Genomic DNA, 13397 nt, shown 5'->3' with positions numbered 1-13397 from the left:
TATTAGCTAGATTGAATGGTCATCAAAAGAGTCTCTTCTCAAGGTCCGTTGCACCTTTAATCAATAAATATCCCTTGAAGTGAGATCGTTTTGTGCACAGTCGCTTCAAAGATCACAAATAATCTGTTACTTGATAAGCAATATGCTTTGATATCAATGAAGCATGACAGCCTACTAATAGTGTTGTCTGACTCATAATGTTATACAGCGCTTTCGTGTATAGCACAAGCCAGAATCTAATATAAAAGGTGTCAAATAATGAGTTTTAGTTTTTCTAACTCCCTGGGTGTGATATCGGGTTTGCAAAGGAGGCAATGTTTTCAAGGTAACTCTGCTGATGAGTGACGTTCGTATACCAACAATAAGAACTTATAGGAATACAAATGTTGAGTGAAGTCATCTCTCATGTGAAATAAAAAGGATGTCTCTTGGTATTTTACGATTAAAAGTTAGGGCCGTGCACTTATTTAATCAGCGATTTCCACTTATGGTTTTGAACAGGTCCACTGGATGAAACAAACGATGCCTATTACCTAATATTAATACAGCTTGAGGGCCGGGCCACTAGATGACGCGCTTTGTTAATGAAGTCGTTGCTCAGGTTCACTTTCTTTTGAAGTATTTCAACCTGTAATATCTGTAAGATTGTGGAAATTTAACTATATAATTTAAATACTGACTTGTTCACAGTGCATACAGCTGAATTCACTTCTCCAAGGATTAAATTTATGTGAAAGTCTTTAAATTAACGAGTCTATCCCTCTCGCTCTCTTTCTCTCTCGCGCACCAGCTACCAAATATCGCGCGAGTACGCTGCTCATTTCGTTTAATGTGCTGCTGTGTGTGATTGGATTGAAGCGGTACGGCCCATTACCGTTGAAGTTACCTATGGACGACAAAGTGGTCTCCCTGTGACAGAGACTGTTACGTACTCCGTGTCGGTTAACGGGCTTCAGGTTGCTCCGTTGACGCGAGGCTTTTTTCCGTAAATTCATCTGTTTCCAGTTGCCTTGAAGCGGAATCAACGTGATTCGAGGCGTTTCCTTGTCGGACACCGTCAGAGAGCGAGCAGCCTATCCCGGAGGATCCACCGCTGCACACTGGAAATGCTCCTTCTACTTGAAACTAACGACTGGCTGTAAAAACAAATGATAATGGATTGTGTCGGCAGCTGGCTAGTTCTATCTTAACCGACCATGTTGTCACGGAGGGCAGTTGACTCGTGACCGATCTCCGTAGGACGGTACGGGAGGAGCCAGTTTCAACGACCGAGACTGAGGGTGTATCACCTCCTAGAGCAGAGGTCCGTGCCCAGTCCGGTTAACTATAACTGGCTTTATTTTCTTTCTTTTGTACCGTTTCACGCCCGCCATATGCCGGCGCCTACGCCAGTCTCAACACCCTGAAGGCAGAGCGTGAAAGAAGGAGGCAACGGCCGCTCCGGGGTCCCCGAAAACTCAGCCGAGGAGAGGCTTCGCTGAAATGAGATGAGGCTCAGAAATGGAACTGTGGCTACTGCGATTATTTTCTTCACGTCCTTCCTCAGCCTGTCCTGGTACACAGCGTGGCAGAATGGCAAAGGTAGGTTGAACATGCGGTTGTTGACACATTTTAAGGCGTACTTGTCTTTTAAAGAAGAAGCGACAGCTGTGGGGCCTCGTTGACAAACTAGCAGACGTCAAGCTGACGTGGTCTAGCAGCATGTCGGTCCTAGGACAGCAGGTGTTGCCTCATCCGGTGTCTATTGCCGTAACACCCAAAGTGACAATCCTTCAATTGCAAAACGCACAATGGGTATCTTTTGATTAGCCTCTCTAATGTCCTATCGTCAGCCTCTCGTTCACGTGCATGTATTTATTCCCTCTGTTGTGTTCACACTTTGACAGCATGGTCGATGATGAAGTCAGGCCCCATCTCTCTCTCGGCTCATTGCTCATCCTCTACACTCTTCTGTTTCCATCCTACCTCAATCACTTAGGGATAGTCCAGTGTGTCCCAGTCACTTTAAAGCAACACTTCCTGATAAACTCACCATTCAATTCCATTTCACCTCCTGCAGAGACGTTCAATGTCTGATGGGAATATGTGTTAACGTGTCCTGTCAAACATCGAGGCTCTATTAAACAAGTGTATTAGCAGTTTAGGAGGGCAGAATGCTCCCTTGCCAGGGTTAACCCAATCTATGTGGGAGGCTTGTGGGCCTTTAGTTATTTGTTATCAGCAGAGTGTAAATAATTGCAGCCTTTAGATAAATTCCAAGGCAAGGCTTCACGTTGTGATCGCTGTGGAGCTTATCAGCTTGATGAAATATTTTCCTTGTAAATGGAGTGCAGTGAGTCTCACTGGAGCATGCTGGAGCTGGTCCTTGGCTTCATGAAAGTGCATGCAGGACGCAAAGGTCAAGAGACGATGCCCTCTGTTCTGTGTGCTTCACCTGTTGATAGTGTAGTATCTGTCGTCAGAACAGGAATATTGAAAGCTTTGGCTCGTAGTTTTCTGCAAGTACACCCTTTGTTTGTGTGCATTTGACCCTAAATTCTAGTGGATTGTCCTAATATCCTAAACCACCTGAATTATCAAAGGATGGTGAATGGAGTGGTCTCACCGACGTCACGATCTCCTTAGTTACGAGGTCGGTCGGCCATGTTGGAGTACATACAGATCCTACATGGCGGCGCGTAAACAAGGAAGTGCGGCGAAAATACCATACTTTGAATCACTGGATAGTGCATCAAAGGTTCGCTACCTGGCCAAATTGAAGGTTATTGGTAACTTGGATCCCTATACGATGAGTGCAGATCGTTGCAGTGCCGATCCTACTTACCTTCCATCGGTAAACTACGCCAACATCTACACGTATCTCGTGAACACCCCGAGTCCTTACACAAAAGACGAGTTGGAGTGCTACAAAGGGCTCGACGCTTATAATCAGTTTGTCAGTGGATGGGTCCGAGACGTCAAAGCAACGGTCGTCGACAATTCTCATCTCGTCATTGGAAGGGTAAATATATACAGATCTGGTCCGATATTTAGCAATATTCAATGTTTACTCAGCGCAAACAGACACGTGTGTTTGTTTACATTGTACGTGCACGTCATTGTGTGCGTGTGTGTAGGAATTCACTTTCAACTAACTCCTAACTTCATCCCCCCCCACACATATATATACATATATATATATATATATGATCTGACGTTAAACTCATATCAAGCAATGCTGAGGCTGCATCTCTGTGTTTCGCCTGTTGTACACGCTCCACACGTCTCTGGTACCGACTGCTGTCACGGGCCGATGAAGCTTCGGTAACCTTCTCATGTCCAAGTTTAATTTATATTTCCTTTATTAAATACTGTTCACAAACGAATTTGCAAATAGAATCACTGAGCACTTATAAAGTGATCCGCACATACTCTAGTGTACGCCAAATTCCATTCCTTTATATCTCGAGAGATGCGTGACAGCCATTTCTCGCGACGTCGCTTGGATAGCTCCTTCGTGTCATTTCCTTGATGTGTAATGACCGCTGGCAAACGAAAGAATGATTTCTTGTCTCTATCAGCTCTGCTGCCACAACCAAAGACAGCACAAAAGTTCACCACCGATAGGTTATGCGACTCAGCCGTGCATGCCAGTGGCTTTGTGTGTACTCCAACATGGCCGACAGCTAAACTGTGACGTCACACGAGACCACTCCATAGATCATTTTTACCACAGACATTTAGACTTGTCTGTGTGTATATTACATTAACGATTGCTCTGTTGTGCTCAAGTCTCCCAGTAAGCCACGGCAGTGTGACAAGGACCCAGCAGCATTCACAATACCAGTAACCTTCAATGTTGTTATTTGCACCTGTGCTTTTTCTACTGTGACGTGTTGAAATGTCTTCAGTGAGCAAAGTAACTAGAACTACTATTCAAATGCAAATGTGTAGGTCTGTATGGTGGCAGAGAGAGCTCAACACACACTGCCACTTAATCACTTAAGTTGGCTCAAGCAAACAGACCAAACACAAGCAAGTGAAGAGAATTGGGGATGTCCCCACTGGTGGATCCAACTCTGTATTAACAGAAAAAGTGAATCCCTAAAGAAAACCTCATTTGGTTGCATGTTACATTGACAGCATAAAGAAATATGCTGCAAATGCAACAAGGCATCAAGTCGTACACAATCACAACACAATAGAAGCTGTCTTGGGATGCTATTTGTACAAGGCAAACAGTAATTGGCACAAAGACAATACCGCCCAACTATTACTAAAATCAAAACTGCTTTTCAAACACAATCAGTGTCGACATATTCATACATATTTTTGTGTACTGTAGTGTGTGTGTGTAAATGCAGCCAGTTTCTTTGTGGCGCGTATGCTTTGAGGAGACTGTGCTCCTTAATTTGATTGTGTTTTGCTTGTGTGCAGCAAATCCTTTCTAAATGCAGCCTCCAACGTTTTCCTCCGACGTTTAGCGGTGCGTTAAGGAACGTGGTATTGAAAACGGCAAACCTAGTTGCTCAATCGAGGTTCATTTCAGGTTGGACTCCAAAATGTGTCAAATGTTTATTTTTTGAGAGTGAGCAGTGATGAAAATCTCCTTTTTGGGGTCTTTTAGGGAAAGCTTGAGTATTGATTTCCACCGTGAACTCTGGGCTGCAGTTTCTGTGAAGGCCGCTGACACAAACTGCTCTCATTCTCTGCTGATAAGTTGTATTCTTTTTGCACAACACTGGGCTGCTTTTTATTTTATTTTGGTGACACTGATCAAATGTAACACCAAGCACTCTAGTGAGACAATAAAGACTTCTTTCAAAGGTCTCAAATACAATGCAATGTACTTCAGAAAAGATTGTAGAACTTGAATTACCGGTAGTGTGTATGCGTTGCCTGCATCAACAACACCGATGTATTCATGTTCTTTACCTTGTATTGCACTGGCTGTGTTTGTCCTGTGTCTTGTCTTAACATGAGATGTTTGCAGAACGGCTTTTCTTTCTTTTCTTTTTCAACATTCGAGGCTCTTTTATGTGCCGTATCTTCCCCCCCACCCGTGGTCATAGATGCCTCCTCCTCTTGATGCTGCCCGGCGTGGGTGTTTAGAGTGTTTTTGTCCTCGGGCATTGAGTCGTTCTGAAAATGAGAATTTCTGAAAACCTGCTTCAGTTGTACACATAAGACCTATTTGCATTCAGGCTCTTGACAGTGTTTGTGTGATTCACTTCCAGTCGTCGGAAAGATGGGTTACTTTGGGTGATATTGCGGTGGAGAGATGAATCTTGAGGAATGTTTTTGTTTTTATTATTTCACATTTTTTGTTTTCCTGTCCCTTTGCTTCCGACAGCCTGTCTTGTGGTCACGCGACTGCTGTGAGCGCTGTGCCAGTCAGCTGTGCAAACACTCCATGTTGAATGGCTCTCCAGAATGTGTACTTCTCTGTCAGAGTCCGTCTCATCCCCCAGTGAGAGACCGCTCTCTGGTATCCGCCCGGCTATATAACAGACTTTATTACAAAATACAGGTTATCTGCCGAGGCAGTTTTAAAGCACTCTCACTATCAACCTAAAGTTTTGGTGATTTGCATGTTTTGAATGTAATTTACGCTTTAGATGAGATCCATATCTGTTTTAACGTGTGCACAGTCTCGTTTGACTGTTGTGAATAAGATTATAAAACTGTATTTATTCTACCGTATTTACGATTGATTAATATTAGTGTTGACCAGGATAGATATCAGTAATAATAATAATAATAAGGGGTCTGATGATGAAATCCACTGGCGACACAGCGAACATGCATTTATAGCCACCTTGTTTGTTGCCAACCTCATGTGTGGAAAATAGTGTTTTGCCACCACCACAAGTTGCTTTTAAACACTATTTCCCCCGCTTAAATGTATTTTCTTTCTCCTCAAGGCGTACTTAGTTACCGGCCTTGCTTTCCTTACTCAGGAAGTCTCATCGAATCAAGATCTCTTCCACAAGAGAGACTTGACGACAAAATTATATTTATACGGCCTCACAAGATGAGTGAGTCTCACAAGATGAGTGAGTCCCACAAAGCGGCCATCGTGCACGCACAGACACTAATTATAACTGTCACAAATATTGTTGAAATGTCAGTCAGTAGGACTTTGAGACAGAGGAGCGGGTGTCTCTGGTTTGTTTTTCAGCCCATTACAGTAGTAAGTTCCCCGAGATCACAGTTGGTACGAGAAACATTTAAAGCACGTCTGAACTGTGATCTGTTGTTACGGTTGTTCACATTCGACACGACGATGTTAAGTGTCTGGCGCAATGGAATAAAATCAATGTCTGTCGATGCCTTCTGGATGTAAGCGACGGTCATCTGACCGTTTCATGTAACTCACAGCAGCGAGTGCGATGCATGTCTTGAGTAATGAATGGAACGCTACTGTGTTGAATGGTACCCAATGGTTTAAGGGTAGCATGAGCATACAGCGTATATCCATAAAGTAGTGCACACAGTAGAGTGAATCGTATCACGTTTTTTCTGTTGAAGGAAAAGTAAGCGCTGTTCCCAATTTTAAGTAAAGTTATAGAAAAGATCGTATGCTTGTTTGTATTTTGACATGGCTAAAGTTGAGCGCATTGAATGTGTTCATGTTTTGTCTTTGCTTCCCAGTCATGATTTTAAGATGGCTAGACGGTTGTTATTGTCTCAGCAGATTGTCTGGCGATTACAGTAACAGTTACCGAGCACAAAACGCTTCCCTTTTTGCAAATGTGACTTCCTATTTCTCCTCGGCTTCCACGAACCCATGCGTCGTCGCCCCCCCCCCCCCCCCCCCCCCCGCTATGTTTAAAGCCGTGGTCTTTCCTCCATCATCACATCATTCCAAACACAATGGGCCAAATATAGCACGTTGTGATTGCAGTTAAAGGGGGCGAGTGAGCGTGCAGATAAAGGAAGGTGTTGGGTCAGATACATGGTTCATTAGTTAGAATATGGCTCGCACAGTGTGTGTGTGTGTGTGCGTGTGTGCGGGCAGTCTGCCAGACAACTCCTAAGTGGCCTGGAAGGAAGAAGAGAGCAGAAAGGCCAGATCTTAAAAGAGAGTGGATGAGAAGATCCCCTAGGTGGGAGAAAGGATGAGAGTGCTGACACGGTAGTAATGCCGTGGGATTCTTTTTTTTTTTCTTCTTTTTTTTCTGTATTTTGTACCCTTCTCTCACACACACTCACTCACTCACTCACTCACCTCCCTTTATCCCAGACAGCCCGTATACTCTGTCCAAACAGGAACAGGCGTCTTCTGCCGTTAGCGAGTTAACAATCATCGTTGTTTCCCTCCTCGTCCTTCAGCTCACTTCCCGTATCCCACACCGCCATTCAGTCATTCATGCATGCATGTTCCTTCTCTTTTTCTGGACAGGATTCCCAGACTACACACAATTTCTCCCCAGTGTCAGGGAGCAGAGGAGAGCTGGTGGATGATTTGGCTTTAACTGCTCTCTGTTGATTAATCTGTGGCATTAGCTCGCCGTATACAAGAATCTGTTTGCACACGCTAGTTTGTCTGTGTGCATGAGGTCATGCAGACCTTCACGCTTTGTGGCTGCTCCGCTGAAGGTGACGGGCCTTTTTCATTTACCAAACACGAGGCGTTTACGGGTTAAGAGCCATATATATTTCACAGGAATCCATAAATGCTGGGTGTCTCCATGCACTCTGATAACTCACTGATATGGGGAGATAAGGACATTTTCATCACGTGAATGCTCGTGGCCACTGTGATGTAACAGTTAGTCGTACCAGGCTTGTTTGTTTAAAAGTGTACTGACAGAAACCAGAGCTAAGACTGTCCACTGTCAGTAAATATCAGCTGGATTGAAATATATTGGTTCTTGGTCATTTATGAAAAATAGTAAGGGCTCCAAATAGCCTTCTATTTTTCAGCTATTGTCTTATTTAACTTTATTAATTGTTTTGTTTAAAATGACAGAATATAGTGTAATTATAATATACGCTGATCACTATCGTATTCAGAAGGAAAAGCATCAAATTGTAGGAGAAATGGCTGAATGCATTAGATGATTATCTAAATACTTGTGTGTTATTTTCCGTTGAATCAGTAAATGGACTCATTATTTTGTTGTTATGGACTCTCTGGACGCCCACTGCATATCATTGTACGATTTGATTGGTGAACATCATCCCTGAAAGTGGAGTTTCGTAAAGAACAGACAGCCTGGCTGATGGCCCCCTCACAGGCACCAAGTGGGGCCAGAAAGTGGAAGTAAGCGGCGCGGGGCCTCGGCTCTCGACTCTCTGCTGTCAGTCGGCATAAGAGACGCAGCAGGAGCTTATTGTGACCACAGTAAAGGGAGAAGAGTGGGTGGAGGTCGGAAGAAACAACGAGCCCGATGTGAGGAAGCAAAATTAAGAATCTGGGTTTGGAAAGTTGCCTTGAGGACAAATATCGGTCCAGCTTCTTCTGATACAGCTTTGTCTGACCCCCGTAACCCTTTGATTTGACTTTAAAGGTGGAAGGGTTGCGGTGTATCGCAAAACCAAATAAAGTGGGACAGATTGAGACAAAGGTGTGCGTTTTTTCTTTCTGCAAACTACACAGGACCGTTCAGGGAGTATCACTCGCCTCCTCGTGGATCGACTTGCACTTCTCCTTTGGAAAATACCAGCAGAAATCTAAACTGCTACTCTGTGTTGGTGTGCTTTTCTCTTACTCTGTGTGAAGTAAATGTTGCATGACTTATGCCTAGTGGGATGGATAAACCCAAAACGTTTATCTTGTTTCAACTGTTGGCACATTGGTCAGATGTTTTCTTACCCTTGGATGAGAGTAAAATGCTTGATATGACTGGGGTCAAAGAGAAATAACTCCTGTGTTGTGTTTATGTCTGTTTGACCCCATCAGTCATGCTAGATTACTGGTGGGGCATCCATGGACTATTGGATCAAAAACCAATAAGTCCAATAAGAAAAGGCGTGGCATCTTTTCAGCTACATGAACACAGTTTAAGGACTTTTACATTTTGTTAAGGTTGCTGATTTTACACAGAGAAATTAGGGGGCACATTTATTTATCCAAATTGGACTTCTGGCCCTGAGGTCAAGACACTTGGCAGGCAGAATCCACAGTTTAATGGAACAGTGCAGCAGTTTGGAGAGAGCTTATTTGCTGTCTTGCAGAGAGTTGGAAGACGCGATTGAGTCGAACAGCTAGCCTAGCTCTGTGCAAATGTAACAAATCCACCAAACCAATATCTTGAGCTCACTCACTCACACGTATCTTGTTTTGATCCGTACAAAAACTAAAAGTGTGAAAATGTTGAATCGCTATTTTATTGGGAGTTATGTGCCGGGCTATTTCTTGGTCTGGATGAGTTGTCCGGCAACAAGCGGAGACTCCGGGATGAGTGGAATCTGTTTCTGCTTAAAAGAAATCTGAAAACGCAACAATAAGTCTTCATTCATAACAATCCCAGTGAAACCGTTTCTGTTTAAACAAACTACACTACTACTAAAATCTGAATGTGTTGTATACAACAGACCAGGGTTCAGCAAATTAAGTAGACAAACTGTAAAGTAACAGTCTTTTTCAGCTCTGCTCATTGGCCGCCATACACTGTATGTACTTCCTGGTTATACTCAATATTTGGGCAGCTCTTAACACCCTGGTGAGTTGTGGCTTGGACTTCTATGAAGCACGCTGACGTCATCCTTGGTCCCTCCTGTGACGTTCAGAAGACGGTAGATTGATCTGTGTAGCTCACGCTGTCTTCTCGCTGTCTCTGTGTGTGTCATCCAACTTCAGATACTGAAACGCTACTACTGAGGTCCAACAACAAGGATGATGCGACTGTGGATCAATATGTGCATTTAAACATTGTTTACAAAGGAGGGCTACATTTTTAATGTACGGATCCCATGTATTTATGACGCAGCCAATTAATGAACATGCAAACATATGTTGTTCTTAACATCGATGTTTCTCTTTCCTGAGAAAAACAAACATTCTTCAGATATGTTTTATGTGAAGTTAAAACTTCAACTTAAAGCCCATACAGTCACTACATGCAAGCTCTTTGTCAGGTGCGCTATCAAGTTGCAGTGCACAGGTGGATAGCGCTTACAAGAGTGTTTGTCAAACATGCCCCTATTGATTGTTTTCATAATGGATGCCATGACTGTCTAGACTTGATTTCATTAAAAACACCTTTTTGGGAGATTCAACCCATGCTGATCGGCTCATTTTAGTTTTATGTTTTATTTCTCTTCATCCATTTCGTTAGGTGATGAAATAGTCATGACATGGCTGCTCTGTACATGAGTGACGTTTCATCATTTGGCTCCAATTTAAGGCCTCAGCTCATTTACACGATTAGAGCATCTCCACCCAAACCTGAAGTTTTGGTTGACGAGAATTAACACATTAACTTCAAATTTGCAGATTGAAAGACTTTACAAGGAATAGCACAACTCCCTTATGGCTAGAAGTGTGTGATATATTCTCCTCGACATGTTATCCTTGATTCCTTTGCTCTGTCCATTTGATTTATTAATGAGATACGTGGAAGGAATGGGGAGTCGGATATATAATCGGTGTTCAAACAACTAGCCTTTAAAAAGGAACAGACTCAAGGCCTCACACTCACTCACACTGCAGAGAAGGGGCAATAAGTACAGAGAAAAAAACAAAAGTGGATGCCAGGGTGGCTGTGTAGATAGTGTAGAAAGTTACACCTATAGGACACTAAAAAAACACATGAATTTGAAAACCTGCGTTAAATTAAGAGGAAGGGATGAGACGACATTAGGAAAAGAGGAGAGGTTGTTGAGCTCGCCTCGGAGGTAAAGCACAGCCACTTAGCCCTTCCCCCACAACTCATGCTTCTAGAGAGCAGAGACGAATGAGATTGTATCGATGTACTCCAGACCTCAGGTAATTGTTTAATGCATTTTGTGTACCCATTCAGTTGCCCGGTGGCTGTATGCCAGTAGAGTAGGTTCCTCATTCGCCCGATTACTTAATTTAAAAAAATAGACTTTATGTTGATACCACTTGATTTGTAAAAAAAGAAAAGTGACCACCTTCACTGCCGGCTTAGCGGAGAAGGTGACACACTTTACGGCCCATACTGAGGTGTCAACAACAATCTCAGTCTTCTCTTGAAGTGGTTAACTGTTCAATATCCATTCCACTCTCATTCCGTTTCTGTGGGAGAGGCATTTCCTTGAAAGACAATGTGATATTACGCAATATATTCAAAGTACGCCTCCAGTTTCACCACCTAATAGTGCAGGGGATACTGGAGCTGAATAGAAACCTTATCTGCTTCTTGCTTCTCTTCCTGTGGGATTACAGGTGTGGTTTCATCTCAACAGGCCTGGAGTCCTACAGTCAAAGGACTGATGGGAAGATGAAAGTCTGTTTTAGTTTGAAGCCGCCCTTTTCATGAGCTTTGGTCCGTATGACAATATCTGTCTGTGTGTCTTAGAAATCAACGTTTAGGAGGAACAACATGGTTCTGTGTGGAGGAGAAGGGCCAGGACAATAGCTCAGTCAGAGAGAGAGAGTGATGGAGAGGGGAAGATAAAGGGAGTCTGGGTTTTGTTGCTGTGAGGGGCTTTCCAAAACGGCACAATAAATCTACCAAACCCACATCCCCGCCGAGCTCACGCACAGATACATACCGGAGATGTTCCTCCTTCTCTCCCTCTAACCTTGTGAATTGTGGACGTCTGTACCGCTAATATTGACACTAAGGCTTCGTAGGTGTGTCAGTGACCGCCACACATGTGCTTTGTTGGCTTTAAATAATTTCTCATCTCCAAAAATGATAAATACTGTATAAAAACATTATTTATATGGCTAAAAAAAATGTTACAATGTACGTAAATGACACCAAAGCAATAAAATAAGCAATAAAATAGTCAGGTAAAATACATCATTAAAGATACAACAATAAAAAAAAAGGACAACACTTGTTGAAGTGTTTGTGTTGGCCGTTTTCACAAGCCAACGTTCAGTCTGCTTCGATTGAACTCTGACTTCTGCAGCAGCCTGATGTTTGCTTGACATCTGGGCCAAAGGGAAAATACAGACTAAATAAAATCCACGAAAAAAAGTGACGTTTATAAAGTCATTTGCTATGAACTGCAGGAGAAAAGATTTGTGTGCACAGCAGATAAATGCTGAGCCAAAGTGGCCATGTTTTGTTTTTTTGGCACCTGCTCCTTCGTAAACGCCCCTCAGCAAATAATGTCTTTGTTTGGTCTGCTTTAATTTGTGTACCGCGAAACTCATCCAGACTACATGGAAAACGAACCAGAAGAATCAATTTTGCTCTGATTCGCACCAGCCAAACGGACTGCATGAAAGCGTCCTGAGACGAGCGTCTCTAGCGTATTTAATACGTCTCTGATCTCAGCTTACCAACAGACCACAGCCATTTCCCCTTTCTCATAGAATTTCACAGCCTCTACTTTCTAAAACACCAACCTCTAAACGTGTCGTTCCTGATAAGAGCCCAGGTTTCCTCACGTGTTCACAGTAAACTGCTTGGAACCGCAAAAGTAAATTCCAGTAAAAAAACAAACAACACAGCTGGTGTTGCCGATAAATAGATGCTCCTGAGTGCTCCATCATTGTCGACATCATCATCGTGTGGTACTGTCGGTTTGGCACAAGTGTAATTTAGAAATTCTGCTGAGGAAATTGAAAAAGGAGTTTCTCTCCCTTCGCTCATCAGCTTGTCTTGAAGTATACTCTTCAGATCCAATCTCTACTTCAACGTTCTCCAGGTAACCTGATCAGAAAAAGGTCGGGTTAGGATGTAAGCGCTGAAAAAGAGGACTCACTGGATCCCTGTTGAAGTGGTTAGTTTGGTGTGGATCCGAATCCAGGAAATAAAAAGTAATTTCCTTTGTGAAACATGCCATGTTTGAACACATCTTCTTACTTTCATGACAACAACCTGGTACACGTGACTGTCTGTCATAACCAGTATTATAATATAGAGGCAAATCTGTACGCAAATTCAAATTACCTCAACATTTTCTGTCATTAATAACATTCATTTCGTGCTTTGTGCAGCCCTGGCAGAAGTGAGCGTTCTGTGGGTGACTTCTGGCTTCGTCACTCTACTGTCTGGTGTTATTTGCTACATTAGCTTTTTTTTAAGTGTAATTCAAAGTCTTCACCCCCCTTGATTAGTTTAACTTGAGACATTCCGGCTTAGCCTATTAAGTGGTTCCATAGTGAAATACAAGCTGCAGTTGATTGCTTGGATGAGGCGGTGTAATATACACATTATGTATACAATGATACATTATGTTACAGGCCAACCCCCCCCCCCCCCCCCCGATAGACTTGCCGTATTGTGTCTGTCCAGATGTTTTCTTCTGCATGGTTGAACCCTGCA

General features: G+C 43.0%; 1 protein-coding gene across 1 annotated transcript in view; it reads left to right on the top strand.

The window, feature by feature from the left end:
- Positions 1 to 970: 970 nt before the first annotated feature.
- The window catches only part of mgat4a (alpha-1,3-mannosyl-glycoprotein 4-beta-N-acetylglucosaminyltransferase A), a 29450-nt gene continuing 17023 nt past the window's right edge, over positions 971 to 13397 (top strand). The window contains exon 1 of the mRNA XM_079277517.1: positions 971 to 1581. Coding sequence (XP_079133643.1) covers positions 1488 to 1581 — 94 coding nt within the window. The 5' untranslated portion in view covers positions 971 to 1487. The remainder of the gene's footprint in view (positions 1582 to 13397) is intronic.

The sequence above is a fragment of the Melanostigma gelatinosum genome, assembly GCF_949748355.1.
Source record: "Melanostigma gelatinosum genome assembly, chromosome: 10".
Classification (NCBI taxonomy): domain Eukaryota; kingdom Metazoa; phylum Chordata; class Actinopteri; order Perciformes; family Zoarcidae; genus Melanostigma; species Melanostigma gelatinosum.
Note: the sequence above shows the minus strand (reverse complement) of the source record. Positions and strands in the feature narration are given on the sequence as shown.